General features: G+C 39.5%; 2 protein-coding genes and 1 non-coding gene across 3 annotated transcripts in view; 1 reads left to right on the top strand and 2 right to left on the bottom strand.

Annotated features, from left to right (window-relative positions):
• Positions 1–11,487, top strand: part of PAPSS2 (3'-phosphoadenosine 5'-phosphosulfate synthase 2) — a 74,108-nt gene extending 62,621 nt beyond the window's left edge. Inside the window, exons 9-12 of the mRNA XM_070432759.1 lie at positions 3,536–3,671; positions 4,697–4,965; positions 5,993–6,222; positions 7,683–11,487. Of these exons, the coding sequence (XP_070288860.1) occupies positions 3,536–3,671; positions 4,697–4,965; positions 5,993–6,222; positions 7,683–7,824 (777 nt within the window). The 3' untranslated portion in view covers positions 7,825–11,487. The remainder of the gene's footprint in view (positions 1–3,535; positions 3,672–4,696; positions 4,966–5,992; positions 6,223–7,682) is intronic.
• Positions 2,829–2,955, bottom strand: LOC139022244 (U6atac minor spliceosomal RNA). The gene has a single exon (XR_011473629.1). It is a non-coding gene; the product is annotated as a U6atac minor spliceosomal RNA (small nuclear RNA).
• A 476-nt stretch (positions 11,488–11,963) lies between the features above and the next one.
• Positions 11,964–21,563, bottom strand: part of ATAD1 (ATPase family AAA domain containing 1) — a 28,914-nt gene continuing 19,314 nt past the window's right edge. The window contains exons 7-10 of the mRNA XM_070432771.1: positions 21,295–21,384; positions 18,180–18,230; positions 15,767–15,900; positions 11,964–13,666 (exon numbers count right to left, since the gene is read on the bottom strand). Coding sequence (XP_070288872.1) covers positions 13,546–13,666; positions 15,767–15,900; positions 18,180–18,230; positions 21,295–21,384 — 396 coding nt within the window. The 3' untranslated portion in view covers positions 11,964–13,545. The remainder of the gene's footprint in view (positions 13,667–15,766; positions 15,901–18,179; positions 18,231–21,294; positions 21,385–21,563) is intronic.

Genomic DNA, 21,563 nt, shown 5'->3' with positions numbered 1-21,563 from the left:
GTCCATGTGACATGATCTCAGATGAAATCATGAGGAGGAGCAGGTGAAACTTATAAAATAGTGCTGGGAGGAGCACTGTTGCCTTTCACCATGACTCTCAAAGCTTCTCTAGACAGTAATTATTTCCCACAATGCTCTTGTGAAGTAGACCCCTTTTATAGATGTGGAAACCAGGAGAACAGAGTATGACTTCCCTTTAGCTTTGCAGTGAAGATCATATGGTCAATTCGACCAACAGAATCACCTGGGGAGCTTAAAAAATTACCCATGACTGGATCCCACCCTCACAGATTTTGGTTGCCTTGGGGTCCGTTCTGGGTGTTGGGGGTAAAAGTTGCCTGTGATTCTAATGTACTATGAAGGTTGAGAACCACTGCATTAGATAATTATCCAGAGCTCTGTCCTGTATGGCTCCCCGTGGAGATTTCCTGCAAGCACCTCACATTCAACATTTGCAACATCTCCCCAAACCTGTTCCCTTTCCTGTGTCCCCCCCACCCCGGCCCCCCAGCTCAGGGGGGAGCTCCACCATGTCCCAAACCTGGGTGTCATTTTTCTATCTTCTCCCTTGTTCATGCAATCACCAATCCTAATGTTTCTGCCTCTTGTATTGCTTGAACTTCTGTTTCAGCCTGTGCCAGGACATTTCATTTTTTCCCTATCTCTTGCCTTACTCGTCTCTGATTCTTTCTCCATTTTTTGGGTACAGCAAACTATTCAAGCTTTATTTGGGAATTCTTCATAAAGATCATATGACTTCATACTATCTCTTACCACCACCACTCAACATATTATCTCCTCCAGTCATCCTCACCACTCAACATCCTCTCTTTTACTTTAGCATATGCTAGTCCCTCAACCTAGGACACTGTTCCTTGACCCCTGCCTCCTCACCATATTTGTTACTCCTTTCTCCTTTAAGAAGTTGGCCTTACTCCCATGACCCATGAGCCTGACTGGGTGTCCCTTCTTTGTCCTCCCAGATCACTTTGTGCTCCAGAGTCCTTTGCCCGTGTCCTGTTCCACAGTATTGTTGCCCATTTACTCTTCTGGCAATCCACTCAGACTGCCAAACCATGAGATGGGGGACCACATCTTGATTTATCTTATTCACCATCAACTCCCTAGCAGCAAGCCCAGGCCCTGGCCCAGAGAAGTGCTGACTGGGTGGAGGATGGATGGAGGATGCCTCTGAAGGCAGTGTGGAAATAGCAGCATGGAGACCACTGATGAGGGGCAGTGGTGCAGTGGGAAGAGCCTGGTTTGGAGGAGTCCTAGATATGGGTCCTAGCTGACAGCTCTTTTCACTTGAACTCCGCCAGTTCCTCTCTGTGAAACTGCCTTCTCTGGAAATGTGGACATTGAGTCCGTGTGATTTACAGGTTCCTTACAGCCCCAGAATTCCATGACAATAGATATCACAAAAATGAGTATATATTCTCCACTTGTGTCACATGTTATTTTTTCTTCTCAATTCTGTTCTCTGAACCCTTTGTTCTGAACTCTCCATTTCTCCCCTTCTGCTTTCTTTCTCTTCTCTCCTTTCCCTTTTTCATTCTGACCTCTGCACCTTCCTGTCCTCAGCTGCTCCTCTCCTGATTTGCATATTCCCTCTTCCTCTCCAGGTTGTTTCTTTCAAGTCTTCCTCTACTTGCCCTCTTTGAGCCGATTCACCTTTCGCAATCTTCATCCTAGTGTTTGAGGTCATCCTCTTCTCCTTTTTGCATTCCTGCTCTCTGGATTCTGAGACCAATTACCCTTTCACTACTTCACTAGCCTTTCTTAAAGCCTGTTACTCATTCCTCTGTGTGTGCAGTTCTGCAAATCTCTAGCTCTGTGTGGTTCCAGGCCTGTCTTTGGCAAGAGGTGGGGACTTATAGAAAATTAGGCAGAGCCAGTTTTGGGGACCATTGAATCACCCTGGGGAGTGACCATTGGTTCAATGCCCCCTTATGAATAGAATCAGTATAGGGTGGACCCCTAGCGTCCAAAATGAATTACTACACTGCCAGGGATTTGGGGGTCTTAAATCTTTCAAAAGTTTATCTACAGTCTAACTTAAGCAATGAAGAGAAAGTAAATGTATAGGTATAGGCATTTGAAAATATTCCTAAGTGATTTTCCTGAGCACAGAGTTTAGGGGCCATGAAAACATAACCAAATCCCTTGCACAACCCCCCTCTCTCTACCTAGGGCTTCTCAGCCACAGCACTATTGACATTTGGGCTGGGAATTATTTGTTGTGGGGCTGTCCTGTGCAATGTAGGATACTGAGTAGCACCTCTGGCCTCTACATACTAGATGCCAATAGCACAACTTCCCCATCCCGGTTGTGACAGTTAAAATGGTCTTCAGATGTTGTCAAAACCACTCATTGTTGAAAATCATGGTTCTATTCTAACCCCACAGTCCCTGAACGACTCCCCCCCCCTCAATGCTTGAGGATGGACACTGGCTCTAAGTTGGCACTGGTTTTATTGCAGTATACTTGTTTATTGAAACAACAAAGTTTGTCATGTTTTTCTTTTTTTGTGAGTTTATTGAGATGTAATTGACATATAACACTGTGTAAGTTTAAGATATACAATATAGCCCTGACCAGTTTGGCTCAGTGGCTAGAGCGTCGGCCTGTGGACTGAAGAGTCCCAGGTTCGATTCCGGTCAAGGGCATGTACCTTGGTTGCAGGCACATCCCCAGTGGGGGGTGTGCAGGAGGCATCTGATTGATGTTTCTCTCTCATAGATATTTCTAACTCTCTATCCCCCTCCCTTCCTCTCTGTAAAAAATCAATAAAAAATTATATATTTTTAAAAAAAGATATACAATGTAAAAACCATGGTTAGATGCCACAAAGCAAGTGGTGATGCCTAGCCATGCCTGTTGTCAGGCCCAAGGGCCTCATCTGTCCATCCCTGTCGAAGGGAGTGCTAACCTTCGCTCCTTTCATCCAACACTATCATGGTTGCCTTTTTCATTACTTTGACCATTCCTCACACCACTCTCACACCTCACATTTGTGGGTCCCACAGTAGAAATACAAAAGAAGCCCACATATCATCTTTAAAAGTTATATATTCAATAAATTTAAATATTTTTATCTTTCTACCTTGACAGCTATGCTTTGATAACAATCTGGAAGGCCAGGTTCAAATTCAGGCACCTTGATTCTGCTGGAATATGGTCGTGTAGAGAGCCGGCTCTTGGCCTGGAGCTGAGCGGTCCGTCTCTTCTGTGCTTGGCCTTGTCCCATGTCATCATGGCCCTCTGGGTCTGTCTGTTTTGTTTCTGTTTGAATTTCTAACATGGAAAGTAATGCTAGATATAACGCGAATAAACAAAAGCCCTTTGGGGGTTCTCAATAAATTTTCAGAGTGGAAAGGGATTGAGAGACCCAAAAGTTTGATAAATACCATGCAAGAATTGCTGAAGCGTTCAAGGTAGTCAATGCTAACCCAAGATTGGTCCACGAAGAGAAAAATTTTCAGGTAAACAGAAGTCCATATTAATGACTAATTCTAATAATTGTCTTTCTAGATGGTGATGGAAAGTGGGGATTGGCTGGTTGGTGGAGACCTTCAGGTGCTGGAGAGAATAAAGTGGAACGATGGGCTGGACCAGTATCGCCTGACACCTCTGGAGCTCAAGCAGAAATGTAAAGAGATGAATGCTGGTACGTAGGCTGGCTCGGATGCATTTCTACCCCTTACCACCCTCTGATGACCGAATTAAGGGTATCAGCAACAGCACGTTTATAGTTTAAAAAAGCTGGAAACATCTACTGGTATGTCTATTGATACAGAAACAGTTTACAAAGTTGAACTACATCCATACACTGGAACACTATCCAGCAGTTAAAAATATGCACCGACACGGAAAGATACCCAAAGTGTATTTATTAAGCGAAAAAGCAACCTGCAGAACCATATAACAATTCTGAAAAACAAAATAAAATATGATGATTGTTTTTAAAACCCAAAGCTCTGTGTCTGGAAGCAGCAGTCTGGCAGCGAGCACCAGGCTGCCTGCTGACAACAGCAGCTGCCTCTGGGGGTGGAATTGGACCAACGGGAGGGAAGATTTTCACATCACATATTTTGAAAAAGATGGAGAAAAAACAATAAGGTTATGGGTGATTTTTATATTATATTTTTGACTTTTTTGTATCTCCCAACTTTTCCATAATGGCTATATATTATTTCATAACCAGAAAGAAAAAGGCTCTCAGGTATCCATCACTAAGTCAAATAGTTTTGAAGTTTCCCTTAAAGAGAAGATTTGAAATTATATCAATAGATTGTTGATACCTTGCAGGGGCCCCAGGAAATGTCCCTCATTATCTCCCCCCCCCCCCCCCCCCCCCACTCCGGGGAAGTGAGACCGGAGCAGGAACTGATGACTGCCGTGGGCACCTGCCCCAGCCTGGTTTGCTGCAAAGGTCCTGCCAACAAACGCTTTCATTTCTGCATCAGGCTCTCCCTCTTGGGCTTCCTGCCTTTGCACCCTGTCCCTGTGTAAATAGTCTGACCTTGGCACCTTTGGAGTAACACCCCTAGAGGCCCAGGTGGATTCTCCAGCTGATTATCAAAAACAAGTAGCTATAGTGAATGCACTGAACAATACACACAGCTGCATCTTTCTGTACCTGCAGACAAGCCACACTGCATTTCTCTGACCTTGGCCTGTTGTCTTGCCCAGATGCGGTGTTTGCCTTCCAGTTGCGCAATCCTGTGCACAATGGCCACGCTCTGTTGATGCAGGACACCCGCCGTCGCCTCCTACAGAGGGACTACAAACACCCGGTCCTCCTGCTCCACCCTCTGGGCGGCTGGACCAAGGATGACGACGTGCCCCTGGACTGGCGGATGAAGCAGCACGCAGCTGTGCTCGAGGAAGGGGTCCTGGATCCCAAGTCAACCATCGTCGCCATCTTCCCATCTCCCATGCTGTATGCTGGCCCCACAGAGGTGAGCGGTACCCTGAGCTGGGCCATGGGACTCAGAAATGCAGGCTCAAACTTGACTTAAAGAGCAAATGAGTCTTTGTGATCTTCCTTTGTCATGAGCAGATTCTAAAATCTTCTGATCTCTCTTTTTTATCCAATTGACCTATGTTTCCATGTAGTGCATATAAAAGTGCTAGAAACATCAAATCAAACCTGTCAGACACCACCTTTGAGAATATGAAGTTGGCATGTAAATGAGGTAGATCGTACCACTTAGCTGGGTTATAGGGCAAGTTGTGTCTAACCCAATATTCAGTTTCTGAAGTTCCAGTGACTCTGAGTCTCCAATCTCTGTGAGCTACGTTAGAAGCGCATGGAGAATGTCCCTCTCAACACACAGCGAGCCTATCAGAGACCTCTGTCCCACGGCACCACCGGTGTAGTGGATTTGAACCAAGTTTGCAGGAAGTGTGATGAATTGAAAGGATCTCAACCCTTTGGAATGTCCCAGAGTTTAACAAATCAAATCTCTTTAACCAGATCAAAGTTCCAGGCCTCCTAATTCTCCTCTCCACCCTCTCTGTTTCTATCTGAGCTTTAAAGAAGACAGTTCATTTTGAAATCCCATTGCTGTGTTGAACTGGAGTCAATGCATATGAAAGGTAATTGGCTCATTCTTGACAGTCAGGAAAGAGACACTGGAGCTTGTAATTTCCTTAACTGTGATTTATTCTGAATAGAGGAGGACTGGAGGGTAAAATCCACAGTTCTGTAAAGCAGTGAGATCTGAGTGTTCCTGGTCTGCTAGCCTTGGAGAGATGAGGAAATATAACCTCAGCTTCTAAGAGGGGGATTCTTATCTTTAAAACTGCTGTCCCACCCAACATAACCAAGCAGATGAAGAAGAGAGGGTGCAGTCTTAGATACCTCACTGACTTTCTTGCAATTATTAGTTGGCCAACATTACTGAATTACCTTTAAAGCAGAATAAAGGCATGTAAAGAATTGGCCAAGGATAACCAGCAAGTCCCTTACCTGATGTTTCCTAGGTCCAGTGGCACTGCAGGGCCCGGATGGTTGCGGGGGCCAACTTCTACATTGTGGGCCGGGACCCTGCAGGAATGCCCCACCCCGAGACCAAGAAAGACCTGTATGAGCCCACTCACGGGGGCAAGGTACTGAGCATGGCCCCTGGCCTCACCTCTGTGGAAATCATTCCGTTCCGAGTGGCTGCCTACAACAAAGCCAAAAAAGCCATGGACTTCTATGATCCCAAAAGGTAGGTTTTCAAAGGAAAATTCGTTTTTTGTTTTTAATCTTTATTGTTGAGAGTATTTCAAATGTCCCCCTTTTGACCCCCCACTCCCCTCCGCCCCGTTCCCACCCTGCCCCCGGCCTTTACCATCCTGTTTATGTCCATAGGTAAGATCTTTGGTTAATCTCTTCCTGCATCCCCTCCCCACTTACCTCTTAGATTGGTCAGTGTGTTCCATTCTTCCATGCCTCTGATTCTGTTATTCACCAGTTTATTTTGTTCATTAGATTGCTTGTTCATTTATTTTGATTTTTAGATTCAATTATTGATAGATATGTATTTATTGCCATTTTGTTGTTCATATTTTTTAAAAAATATATTTTTATTGATTTTTTTACAGAGAGGAAGGGAGAGGGATAGAGAGTTAGAAACATCAATCAGCTGCCTCCTGCACACTCCCCACCGGGGACGTGCCCGCAACCAAGGCACATGCCCTTGACCGGAATCGAACCCGGGACCCTTCAGTCCGCAGGCTGACGCTCTATCCACTGAGCCAAACCGGCCAGGGCGTTATTCATATTTTTTTATATCTTCTTCTTTTTCCTTTTCTTAAAGAATACCTTTCAACATTTCATGTAATATTGGTTTGGTGGTGGTGAACTCCTTTAGCTTTTTCTTGTCTGTGAAGCTCTTTATCTGACCCTCAATTCTTTTTCTTTAAAATTTTATTTTATATTTTTAAATATATTTTTATTGATTTCAGAGAGGAAAGGAGAGGGAGAGAGAAATAGAAACATCAATGATGAGAATCACTGATTGGCTGCCCCCTGCATGCCCCCCACAGGGGATCGAGCCTGCAACTCAGGCATGTGCCCTTGATCAGGAATCAAACCAGGGATCTCTTGGTTCATAGGGCGACGCTCAACCACTGAGCCATACCTGCTGGGCCAGAAAAATCTTTTTTTTTTTTTTTTTTTTATTGATTTCAGAGAGGAAGGAAGAGGGAGAGAGAAACATTAATGATGAGAAAGAATCATTGATCAGCCGCCTCCTGCAAGCCCCACACTGGGGATCGAGCCTGCAACCCAGGCATGTGCCCTGAATGGGAATTGAACCATGACCTCCTGGTCCATAGGTGGATGCTCAACCACTGAACCATGCCGGCTGGGGCAGAAAAATCTTTTTAATGAGCATTATGAGGCACTAATCATACTCAGAGCACACAGAAGGAGGCAGAGCAATACAAGACACTTCCGTGAACAGAGTAGACACAGTACATATTGAATGGATAGCTGCATTATGTCCCCTTCTTCTGCAAGTTCCTTTACTGAACTGAAGAATTAACGAATTGCCATTTTAGAAGGTGCAGCATTTTACAGAAGGAAAAAAAAAAATGTGTTCTCAGAACCCATAAGCTACTCCAAGAATCTTTAAGGAAGATGTTATTTACCTACGCAGAGTTCTTTGTTCCTATCCTGTGACAGGCACAACGAGTTTGACTTCATCTCGGGAACCCGCATGAGGAAGCTGGCCCGGGAAGGAGAGAACCCCCCAGACGGCTTCATGGCCCCCAAAGCGTGGAAAGTCCTGACAGATTACTATAGGTCCCTGGAGAAGAGCAGTTAAATGCCCTCGGCTCCAGCTTCTTTCTCAAGTGCTTTTTGATTCCCTTTCCTATTTTTGTGATTAGATGCTTTGAATCCAATTGTTTCTCAATGACTGGTTTTAGTGGTTTATAATGAGGTAATAATTCTGTCTAAAATTTAGAGTCAACCTCAATATATAAAAGTCAAACTGAAGACCAAATCTTAGCAGGTTAACAGCAATATTATCATTTTAGAATGAAATTAATTGTATTGTCTACTGCATCTGAACAGGTAGGTCCTAGATTTCTTAAAGCTCTGACCATGTGTCTAGTTTACTTGCCAAAAAGGAAAACACATTTTCCAGCTTAAGTTTTACCAACCTACCCTCTACCAATGTTACACACAAGAATAAATCAGATGGGCAGCCTCTTCTATACAACAAAATAATTTCTCACCCTGAATGAGGTGTGACTCACATCAAGATTCTTCCTAATATTTCTCCTCACGTAGTATACAGCCCTACTACCCAATCTCTTAGGTGCTGAAGTATGATCTGACTGGAGAATGTGTGAAAATGTGAATTTACTCTCAGAGATCTATGCAACCTACTTCTGCCATGAAAGTTCTATTAACTAATAAGAGAAGTCTTAATGCACTTCCGTGAATAATATAACTCCAGTGAAACCGTGTCTTGTCATTAAATAGCATAGAGTGCTTTGATGAGATTTCCACCCAGGAAATACTGTGGAAAGTTACTTTTTCTCCTCTATGAAGAGGCTATGCCTTTACACTGCAGCAGCAGCTGCTATAACTGAAAACCATTCGTGCCATCAGATTACTGAGCTGCTAAAACTGGAAAAGACAACAGAAACCATCGAATGCAACCCTGTCCCCTGACAGGTGACCAAACTAAGACAAAGCGTGAGCACATGCTTGGTGAGCTGCTGGGCATGGCAGCAAAAACAGAAAATGGGCATAATCAGGTCTGATTCCCCTCAACTGCTTAGTAAAGCTCCTTAAATAGAGGGCACTTCCAAAGCAGCCTTCTTGGATGCTGAAAGGTCGAGTTTTTGAAACTCAGCTGATTTTATTGCAGTTAAAAAAAAAAAAAGGAAAAACTTTTTCCAAAGATTTATTGCTGGTTCTGAGACATCCAGCCCCTCTGATGGCTTTACTTCCTGGGAGGCAATCTTTTTATACTTTATGTGTAATTCCTTGTGCTAAGGGATATATGAAGAAACAGTACCTTTTGTACATGGGTCTCTCTGGAAGAGACTTAAACTGGAAAGAGAAAACTGTGATTTTTTAAATATTCTGTGTTGATTTCTTAAATGCTAATCTTAGCTAATGAAAGTTCTTTTGAGAATAATATACAATCGTCACAGCAAAGTGTAACTGACTGTCTTTAATAATAGAGTGCCTGCCAAGACCGGTTTGGCTCAGTGGATAGAGCGTCGGCCTGCGGACTGAAAGGTCCCAGGTTCGATTCCGGTCAAGGGCATGTACCTTGGTTGCAGGCACATCCCCAGTGGGAGGTGTGCAGGAGGCAGCTGGTCGATGTTTCTCTCTCATCGATGTTTCTGACTCTCTATCTCTCTCCCTTTCTCTCTGTAAAAAATCAATAAAAATATATTTAAAAAAAAAAAAATAATAGAGTGCCTATATTCACCTAATTGGAGGTACTCATAATTGCCTTTTTAAAAAAACAGCATATTTATTGAAAACATGAGACAGGATATAGTGCCTTAACCCATACAGTTTGTGATTTTTAAATATATTTATAACTGTTCTTCTGCTCTAATACCACACAGTGCAAATGACTATTTGTATGTACAACTGATGCTTGTCCTCATGTTAATAAATTTCTCAAAATAAACGTCGGGGCTTCTCTGCCTGTAACACTGAGTGTGGGTTGACCACATGACTGTTGAGGGCTCGGTGACTTCAAATAACTGGAAACAGCAGCAACTCTTTCAGACCATAATTACGAGGCTGGTGGCCCTTACCCACGTCATTTCAAGAACTGCTCTAGACGGGAGTGACACAAGCACTAGTGATGTTTTCAGAGGTGACCGGGTTTCTTAGGGACCTCTCCCCAGGATTTCATTGGGAGGATCCGAAATGAAACTTTTTTTTTAACTTGCTCCCTTTTTCTCAAAGTGCTCGCAAAGAGTTTTACCAGTGGGGTTGGAAGCAGTTGTGTTCGTCTGCAGTAACTCCCATACCTCCACTAACCTCAGCAATTGCTACTTCTGTATGCAAAAAGGATACCTGTTCCCACGCGTACTTTCAGGGGCCTCCAGGAAGGCTTGCATTTTGGTTCTCTTCCTCCTTGAGCCCCCAGCCTCCTTTCTGTCCTGAAGGCTTAATGAAAATGACTGCTGCTGGTCCTCACTACAATAAAACTGGTGTCACTTGTCCCCCCTCCCTACCCCTCCCCAGATCCCTACTTGTTGGCCCCTAGTGACAATTAGCAGGACAAAGTAGGGCAGGAAATGTGTAAGTTCATGAAGATGCAAGTGGTGCCAAGGGAGTATGCCAAACTGTACAGGCAGTGTGAAAAAGTCCTGGGAAGGCGTGTATAAACCATTCAGTCAGATATTGGTGGACTTATAAATATTATCAACACTTGAATCAGGCCACAAGATTTCTTTCCAACCATATTCCTTGTAAGAAGAAACAACTCTTGGCTACGTGAGAACAGCAGAGTTCGCTTTTTCCTCATCTTCCTCCTTTCTATCAACTAACTTTTAGGTCAAGCACAGGTAGGTCATCAGGAAATGAGATGGTCACCAGATCAATCAACAGTTCTTATATCTGAAGGTTTGAAGGAACAATAGCGCAGCATTAGCTAGTGAGGCACACACCATTGTGTTCCATTTCAGTTCCAAGTTTTGCATGCCAGTAATTACTTCAGTATGCTTGGCTTGGGTTTTAAAACCGAGCTGCCCTACTTCACAAATCTGTGTCCTTGGTGCCCACACCAGAATTCACATTCATTGCAATTGTATTTCAAAGCACAAAAGCTTACAACTAAAGTGTGCTCAAGCAGATTTATAACTAAATATTAGACAATCACAAAAACATTCCCAGTTCAGTGTTTCAGTAATGAGACCTTTATGAGCTATCTATAATAATAAAAGCATAATATGCTAATTAGACCTGATGGCCAAACAGCAGAACGACCGCCCGGACGACCTTCAGGACAAAGCCGGGAACTGCGGCTGTGAGGGCTGAGCCCCTTCCACGAATTTCGTGCATCAGGCCTCTAGTTGAGTTATAATAGTGTAAATTTTACACCAGTGTTACTGAGGATATTTTGTTTTACTTTCATTGTTAAATGGTTTCTTGTAGCTTTGATCTCATTTGTTTCTAGTTGCTATACATCTTAATACAATTTCATGAACATGTCTTAGAATTTTCACCTACACACGTAAGGAAAGCTTTAACTTGAGGGGAGGGAAGGAAAATGTGAAGGGGAATAAGAGGTACAAACTCCCAGTTATAAATAAATAAGTTATGGGGATGTAATGTACAGCACAAGGGAATACAGACTATTGCAATAACTGTACAGTGACAGATGGTTACTAGATTTGTCATGGTGATTAATTCGTAACATATATAAATGTTAAATAACTGTGTTGTACACCTGAAATTCATAATATTGCATCTCAACTAAACTTTAATAAAAAAAAAGGCCTTTCCCAATGTTTATTACTTAGGTAAAAAGCATTTTCTCAAGTCAGAAACTCTAAGCAAAATAATAATAAAGTTTCCTCAATTACTTTAAGGCATTAAGATGCTTCAAGGAAAAAAAAAAAAAAAAAAGATGCTTCAAGGAGTCATAATTGCTGGGATTAGTGTATTTCTCTAACTTCATTTGATGATTAAAACTATGATAAATTTAATAACTACTACTGGATATTCTGAATTTAAAAGAAGATAAATAGAAAGGACCTGAGAAGGAATATATCACACCTTATTTTTTATCATAAGTCATAAGATTAAAATTAATGATTACTGAAATTCTTACTAAAACAAAAATAATGATTAGATACTAGTATATAAGCTACAGAAGTGTGAATGCTGCACAGCAAGATAAAACCAGTCCGAGGGCAAGTTTTATAAACCAAAACCACCCAGAAAATTTTACATAACTGAAAAAGACCAAGCCATAAGTAGAGAAAAATCAATTAAGAGGGACCTCTTTATTACACATTTATAAAATAATAGTATAATTATTAAAAATGGAGACTATATTTTTTTGGTATCTTGTGTTTTGCATTCAATTTTTCAATCATCTTCACAATTTTTCAAAACTTGATTTTTGTTATCCAAAGTGTTATCCCAGAACCTATACCCCACCCACCAAAGCACAACTGAAGAACCAACTATTTAGCAGGTTCTAATGAGACTCAAAAAGTTACTCCAATAATGCACAAATAAAGATTGAAAGTTTTCAAAGAAATACAATAAAAACAAAAACATAAAGAGCATAATTTAATCTTCCTGATGATTCAGAAGGTTCCTGTGTCACAGTGTGCCACGCTCCTCATGCTGTGTGTTTAAGTGCCGTAACAGAATTCTAATTAGTGAAATTGTGGACAAAAAAAATGTTTCGCTGACATGTTAGCACACACAGCCTCAAGTGACTATAGATACAATATGGGAATTTTGATGTGTGTATATTTGTACTAACTGGGGCACAATTTATAATATGCTAAGAAAACTTTAAATTTCAGTTACAAAATGAGTATTTTTAAGTATATTTAGTAACAGCTACTTGTTTCAAATTATCATTTTATTTTTGATGACCAAATTATATTTGACCATAAATAAAGAACACATAACTATAAAATAACATTAAAAAATCATAATTACAACAGAACTAGGCAACATTAGATGAAGAAAGGGGAAGTCACATACATGTGTTTGTTGTATGGCACTGAGGTTTTTCTAAGCTATTCTTTTGAATGTCTTTCAATCACCTTTACGTATATCAATTTATAAATGTCTCTACTCAGTGTGCTGTGGAAAGGTGAAATTGGTCTTGATCACGCAACTGTCTGAAAACCATTCAATGCTGATCTCTGAACAAGTATTATACGGTTACCCCGACAACCATAATAACTAAGCCACATCTAAGTATTCATATGTGGCTGACTCCAACTGTTCAACTTCAGAGAATGCTCAACTTTAAAAAAAGCTGAAACAAGTGACAACTGAAAATGGCTGAATCGCTGTATCTTATAGACAGAACCATCAATCTTAGTTTCGCTATATAGCATTTAGTACTTTTTGATTCAGTAGTTGGGGGTAAAAAAAAGTTTCTGTATTCAAACATATCTACAGAATGTCAATATAAAATGTGTGACTATATACATTCAATACACACACACACGCTCACATATCTAGAAAGCAGCACTTAACCACATCTCCATTTCTCACTAATGACTCAATGACTCACCTGTCACTTTAAGACAAGCTTAGATGTAATAAGGCTGCAACATATGGCTAAAGAGGCCAAACACAAGCACCCACACGCAGGCTGGGTTAAATTGTTCCTCCTCATGATTTTTGACAAGTGGCAATACCATTTATAGAACAACCATGTCTCAATAACTTAGAATTCAGAGTATAAAACCAGTGTCATTCAACTCCCTCACTGTGTAAGAACACCATTCCTTCCATCCTATTTCCACTAATGATAACAGGGCACACCCAACCAGGCTGCACTGACCTGCACAAATGACGTTTACTCTTAATCTAGACAAACATGTGTTAAAACATTCTGAAACGCTGCATCCTTCGACTTCTTCATCTTTTCAATCGCCCGATGCAGGTCCTGTTGTTGCACAGGCCGAATTTCATCTTCATCATGACTAAAATGCAAATACAAAACCACCAGATATTAAAAAACTTTAGAATATACCTTCCTAAAAGATTTTTACCATGATTAAAAAATAATCTCTTTCCCAACCAAGACCCCAAAGACAACCACAATTAAAAGCTTCATGCGAACTTTTTCAGGAGCTATCTATGCATTACAAGTCTTAGGCTGAGATTTTTAAAAAGTACTGACTGCTAAAAGGTAGAAAGCTAAAATGGCTGGCTATAAACATTATAGCTGTGGTAACTAAAAGCAAATACTTCACACTAAGAATATGAGTACAGAATATTACCATATGGTGAAAATGTTCTATAAAGGTGTGCCAATTTACCAAAGTGAAATGTTAATTCCAATCAAGGAGTCAAACATACTCCCATCAAAATTGGAATTAAAAAGTAGCTTTCCTACAGATATAATTCATGTGTATGTTTAGCTTTTGACAAACTAAAATAAATTCTTTGCTATTAATAAAAACCAACTTATCAAGGTCCTCCCAACTTCAATCATAAGAAAAACACAGTATATAATGTCTCCTTTGTAACTTACGGACACTTAGGAAAAACCATTTGGGAAAAAATTTTAAGATAATCCAAGTCTATTGGTCAGATTTTTCACATTGAAATATTAAAATTTTCATGGCTTTGAGGACAGCAGAGAAACTTTCATTATTAATGTAATTTTATTTAAGCAAAATTTGTAAGTTATTTTCTTTTTCTCCTCTTAATCTTATTTATAAGAATAAAAAGCTTTGGCATGTAGATTGGCTACAGCGGTCAAAAGTATTCCCAACTTTAGCGCTAGAGCAGCTGGAGCAATAAATAAATGGGAGTTGCTCTCTGCATGACAGGGATCAAGGGAACACGGAAGAAAGGTCCAGGACTAGTGCATACCTAGCTAGGGTTAACAGGGTAGCTTTCATGCAAACCTTTCTATACCAAGAGCAGCTTTTTCTTCTATGGCAATGCACTATAATTAAACACAATACAAGAGGTAAATCCAGGTCACTTGGAGTGAAAGCCTCAGGGGCATGAGGAAAAAAGACAGAAACAGAGGGTAAGAGCTGGAGAACTCATTCAACACAAGCCCCAAAGTCCACTAGCTTGCCAGAGTCATAGAAATTCTTCGTTAAGAGGAGGTTGATACTTGGCTCTGGCCAGTTTGGCTCAGTGGGTAGAGCATCGGCCTGTGGACTGAAGGGTCCCAGGTCCCATTCCAATCAAGGACGCGTACCTCAGTTGCAGGCTCAATCCCTGGCCCTGGTCAGGGCATGTGTGGGAGGCAGCCAACTGATGTGTCTCTCTCTCTCACATCGATGTTTCTCTCTCTCTGTCTCTCCCCCTCCCTTCCACTCTCTCTAAAAGTCAATGGAAAGATATCCTTGGGTGAGGATTGAAAAAAAGGAAGTTTGATACTTTGAACAGGGGTTTAGAATGCAGAGTTATACTGGCTCAGGGCAAGTAGCCTTTTGGAAAACTTCCCAAGGGACATAGTTCATGAGAGCTGAGCTTCCAGTTCAGCAGTATCTTTGCTGGAATAAGGTTGGTACAAAACTGGTTTCTCAAGCTCATACTTTGAAACTGGTTTCAAGTGCAATTTGCTGCAATGACAAATGGTTTATTTGTTTAGTAAATATATTATTATTAAGAAGTTGAAATCTAGTCCACAGCAAGGCCCACCCATTTACACATTAAATTTCTGGAACACAAGGTACTATTATCATATAAAATGAAATTTAGGAATTTAAGATACAAAGCAATCCAGGAACACTAGAGGACCCTGTTTTCTTAGTGAAGATGGGCAAACCTAAGTTTCTGTCAGCTTTCTGTGACCAGTCCATGGATTTTCAGTATAAATTTAGCTTTTTATCTCTACCTCTTCATTTTAGACTCTCCTCAAAACACCCCTCCCCCACAATCATCTTCAGAACTCACCTTTAAAAAAAGACAATAAATATAGTTGGGGAGATTGTTAATTCCAACTTACCTTTTATTCCATACGCAGAGTTCATATTACAAAGCAAAATAAGAGAAACTAACCTAAAAGCTCTAAAAGGATTTGGTAAATATTAGAGATCAACTCTATACACACATACCTTTCCTCTGATGTAGAATTAACATATTCCCTGACACAGAGGAGGGCAGCATCTCTACACATCTCTTTCAGGTCACTTCCTGAAAACCCATCAGTTTCCTGGGCAACTTCTAGCAGGTCCACATGCCTGTCCACCTTAAACAAATAGGTATAAAACACACTTTAAAAACAAACATAAAATATACTGCAAAGGATATATCCAAATACTCATCTTAGAAATAAAGAATGGTAAGCATATTGGAACAGCATGGAAAGAGAATCATTAAAAAGTATTTTCAGTTTTAACTATAAAAGCTTAAAATTTGAAATCTAATTTTATTAAGTGTCATTATGACCAATAAGTCTTAGTAGATATATCATGGTGTGATAGTGAAAAAAACATTCAAACAATGTTGGAATCACTTCAGTAGCTCTTAGAAGGGTCCCAAGTTAATACTTTTCTATAGTCAACATATTTAGCAAACAGCCTACATTATTTAAGTCCCAAGTCCATTACAAAAAATATATTCCATTGAAATACTCTCACATCCTTTGGTATTCTATTACCTCACCATTAATTCAACACTTACAGTCTTTGCTCTCCAACATAAGTTTATATAGTCAAACCAATTAAGTGACTGTATTGGCACATAATAGACTTGGGTTAATATAATCATATCAAATGTATACATAGATGAAGAGAAAAAAAAGCAAGGAAAGTTATAATAATTACCATCTATTAAATGATTATGTGTCATTCACTTTACATGTATTATTCTCATTTAATCCTGTCAGGTAAGTATTCTCATATTCATTTTCAGAGAATAGTGAGACCTGGAAAGGTTAAATAAATTGCCCAAGGTCACACCATTGCCAAAGCCAGATTTGAACACAATGTAGCAGAGATCCAGCTATATTTTTCCCCCACAGAGCTAACCATTTGTCTTAATGTTTACTTTTCCCCATTGACTTGAAATGCTACATTTACTAGTTACTAAGTTCCCATTTGTTTTTGTGGAAGACCTAAGGTTAACACATTGCGCACCAGTAGTTTTAGTGCTAGCTTTACCCAGTGGCCAGATAAGTTTCTACTGAACGAGTACAAAAAACGTTTTACAAAATATCATACTTTAAAAAGATATTAGCTTGTAAGAACATGTTACAAATAACTTCAAAATCAATGGGTATTTAATTTTAAGGCGTGCCTTTAACATTTATGTAAAACACTGTGTAATATGAAAACATGAGAATGCTCGTGATCGCCCGCAATGTGTTAAGTAAGAAGAGCAAATTTACACAAGGCCGAGAGACTTGGAGTTGAGAGGGCATGGGGTCTACTGTCAGCCCTGCAACTGTGACCTCACATGACAGTGTTCTAATTCCTAAAGGTGGGGGTTAAAGAGAAATCACATATTCTTTGATTTAAAAAAAAAGTGAACTCAGAAGGTAGGTGGGAGGCAAACAGTAATGGTAAGCAAAGAAAAAAGTAAGCACATAGATAAATCTATATAAATTTTACTACATAAACTAATAATAATTTGGGGTAAAGAAGCCACGTAGAACTAATATGCTAGATAATAAGAAAATATAATACACAAGGGACACCTACGTTAAGGCATTTTAAAGTCTTAAAATTATAGTATTGAAAAGAGGGCACACCTATTAACTTGTACTTTATGTATACATGTAAAAAAAAAATTGAAGGGTGCCACTAAAAGAGAATGTGTCACTTCTAAAGCAGCAGAGGAAAGGGGAAAAGAGGAATAAAGAATATAAAGGCAACAGTAAAAGAGCACAGGGTGGGGTGTGGTACGTGGAGAGAAAGCAAAGAAAAAGCATGATACATGGAAAGAAAGAATGAATCTAAATTTATGAGTATTCATAATACAAACAGACTAAACCAGACTGGCAAAAGACAAGATTAGACTGCACACACAAAAAAAAAGTGTAGCCTGGTGTGGCTCAGTGGTTGAGCACTGACCCATGAACCAGGAGGTCACGGTTCAATTCCAGGTCAGGGCGAGTGCCCAGGATGCAGGTTAGATCCCCACTGGGGGGGCGTGTAAGAGATGGCCGATCAATAATTCTCTCTCATCACTGATGTTTCTATCCCTATCTTCCTCTCCCTCTCTCTAATATATATATATAAAATACATTACAATTAAATAAAAAACAAACCCCCCACATTTCTTTCTGTACAAAGATAAACATATCTTGTATACTTGGAAAACAGTAAAAAATATCTGAGGATTTTAATCTGTAGTTCAAGTATACCATAATTATTGAGTTATATGATCAGCCAAGAGTTTTATAGAGTAATTTATGTCAAGTTCAAAGCTACACTATTCTCAGCTTTCTTTTTCATTTCTCTCTAAAATGATGTAAGGACATAAACATATTTATAGGATAGGGAAAAATTGTAATTTTTTACTTACATTTTCATTTTTCAAAATGAGTTTCAGGATTGCTTCTCTTTGTTTTAGAGCCTAAAACAGGATAATTTCCAGTTAGCTTTAAAAAAAGGGGGGGGGGGGGGCGGGGAAATCAACTAGTTTTCCTAATATTTCTTTCTTCCCTGTAAATTACCTGACAATCCCTATAGGAAATGACAGAAACTCTGACAGAGGTCATGGAAGCTACTGACTAAAACAAGGTCTTGGTTGTCCTACTCAACTATATCTTCTTATTCTGAATCCCCAATGCCTAGCACAATGTCTGGCAGAAAACATGCCCTTAAATATTTCTTGAGTAGACGACCTATGACTACCAATGACTTTCCTCTATTACTCTGTAAATCTCCTTTTCTTCATTTAGAAAACTTCTGAAAACACCACTGCCATAACATTTTTACCAGTAATTGGAGAGATGGCAAACAAAACCCCTTCAGTTCCTCCATTTCAACATATAACTTCCATGTTCACTAATTTACATGAGTGAATTTTATTTAGTGCTGATAGCACATTTGTTCATATGCCTGCATGCTCCCCCCAATGATGCATCTTACTATTACACCAGAGAAAAGAAGCTGGTATAAAATGCCTTATATATAGAAAGTATAAATGCTTTTAAGAATCATTATGGCTGAACTCATCCCTATTTCCATAACCATTGAAAGAAATCAGACCTGATGACAAATGTAAAATCAAATGACCCGAAAAACACAACAAACCCTGCTGTTTCTATAATTCAAGGATGTTACGTATGAGGGTTAATTTGGTGTGTCAGGTGATCTCCAAAAACTACTTTTTTATTTTAAAATAAACATTTAACTTGGAGAGGAGTTTTAAGGTAAGATTAATCATACACTTTGATGTCATAGTTACGCAATTAAAAAAAATTACCCTATTCTCTCAAAACAGAATGAAAAGAGGGTTATAAAATCCCAGTTTGTACATTAACCGTCTTTGAATTTATAACAAATTTGTAAATCTATTACAATTCATTTTGGTAACTCACAAAAATTAATATATTAAACGTATAACTTTATCCCTGGTCAGTATGGCTCAGTTGGTTGGAGCATCATCCTGTGCATCTGAAGGTCTCAGAGTCGATCCCCAGGCAGGGTGCCTACAGAAGGCAACCGAATGATGTTTCTTTCTCTCTGTCTCTCTAGCTCTTTCTCTCTCTCTCTCTCTCTCTCTCTCTTTCTCTCTACCCCCCCAGCCCCCATTCTAAGATCAATAAAAAATACAAAAATCTTGGGGGGGAAAACAAATATAACTTTAGTAGAGTCTACTTCCCATGCTATGTATCCTATGTTCTATTCTACTGTATTCTACTTTGTTTTCTATTGGACTACAAGCAGATACTCTATCAATATAATCTTTGTCTTCAAACCACTGAGGTAGACTAATTTTCCATAAAATTGTTTGGATGTCCAGCTAACAAAATAAAACAGAAATTCTTCTGTGTGGCATACAAAGTTCATCAAACCTGGCAGCAGTCTCATGATCTATTTTCCTTGATGCTCTAACAGAAGTACCCCAGAAGTCACAGCTTCCACACAGAAATTTCTTGCCTTTGTTCATTTGGGCAGGAAAGCCTTCTCTTACCTCACAATTTCCTACCACCCTTCAATGCCCAGCTGGATTCTGTACATTTTAATTCTTATTAATTTTTTTTAGAGAGAGAGGGAGAAAGAAACATTGCTTTGTTGTTCCACTTACTAAGGCACTCATTGGTTACTTCTTGTATGTGCCCTGATGGAAGATCCAAATCACAACCATGGCATATCGGGACGATGCTCTAACCCAGTTGTTGCCAACCTTTCGGACCTCATGGACCACCAGTTGGCGACCGCTGCCTAACCAAATGAGCTACTGGCCAGGGCTAAGTCTGTACATTTCATCAACTCCCCAGACAGAATTATTAGTATTCTTCATCATCTCAGGTTCTCACAGTTCTTTAAACATACCTGTGTACAGTATACTTTGCATTATTTATTTACATGTCTGACTACACTGCAACAGAGTTCTTTGAGGACAGGGGCTATGTTCCCTTCACCAGAGCCTTGCGGGGGTTTGACACATATTAATGCTCAATGAATACTGGTCATACAAAATAAATTGTATAGTCTCCTATATCAGGTTAAAAAAATTCTCTTCACTGATTTATCAGGTAAATTTCCTAAAAGAGTTGATAAATATATGCATACTCTCAGAGGAACCAGAGGTTGTAGCTGTAGCAAATCAGCGTAAATTTATAGAGGCTACAACCATCAATCTTTAGGAAACAGGTTTACTGCCACAAACTGACCTGGTAAGTTCAGAATGTTAAGTGGGACAAAGAACTTTTAGCCAGAGATTGTAAGTGAATTATTATTTACTTCAAAATTTGAAAGGAACAACCTAAAAGTTCCTCTACATAGCTGTACATGTAACATGCTGATTGTATAGTACATATCTTCTGTTACTAACAGGTGTTTTTTTCTTTGATCTAAAGTCAGAGAAAATTCAGGGTCTGAGTATTCTGTGCAAAAATCAGAGTATCAATAAATTATTATTATCTACTGGAGGGTACTTCTTAACAAAAGAATGCTGGAAAGCAAATAGTACTGTTTCAACACATTCCCATTAAGTTAAAGTCTAATATCTTAACTACTGGTTAACCATTAATCCTGTCAAAGGAAAGCACTTATTACAGCTGCTAATAATTAATCAAATAAATCCCGGCTGTTATCCTGTCAGGACTTCTGAACAGAACAGATCTTCAACCCCAACCCCTATCCTAAAACTACAATTTAGATTCTTGTATGTATCTTCCATAAATAACTTGCAACAATCTAAAGAAAACCACTAAAGTATGTAGGCAAAGTTAAGGTAATTACATACATTGAGGAGAAGCAAATCATATGGATCTTAGGAAAGAAAGAAGAGAAAAGCAAGAATAGAAAGAACAAAGAAACAATTATGTGGATTTTTGCCCTATTCCCCCCCTGCCTGTCATAAATAAGTGCTATTTTAAAAAAATCATTCCTTTCTTGAAATCACAGGTAAAGACCTTTAGAAAGTGAGTATTTAACTGTTCATAACATCAATCAAAACCACCTACTGGCTGGTTGATATGAAATCTTGTAGGCATTCTTCTCATTATAGCTGAGTCAAGATCCTGAGGACGATTAGTCGCTCCCATCACTATGACCTAAATATATAAAGAAAGCAAAGGTATTAAATCCACCAATAATAATGCTTTTAAGTTGTTATTAAAGGGGCTTAGAAAATATAGAAAATTAAGTGGCATTTAAACTAAATCTTCTATAAGAAATCTGACATTAATCCAGTATGTATTACTCAAATATTTATACATACAAATTAAAGTTA

This window comes from Myotis yumanensis, unplaced genomic scaffold (assembly GCF_028538775.1).
Source record: "Myotis yumanensis isolate MYYU_CA2020_CCGP unplaced genomic scaffold, mMyoYum1.0.hap1 SCAF_13, whole genome shotgun sequence".
In the NCBI taxonomy this organism is placed as follows: domain Eukaryota; kingdom Metazoa; phylum Chordata; class Mammalia; order Chiroptera; family Vespertilionidae; genus Myotis; species Myotis yumanensis.
Note: the sequence above shows the minus strand (reverse complement) of the source record. Positions and strands in the feature narration are given on the sequence as shown.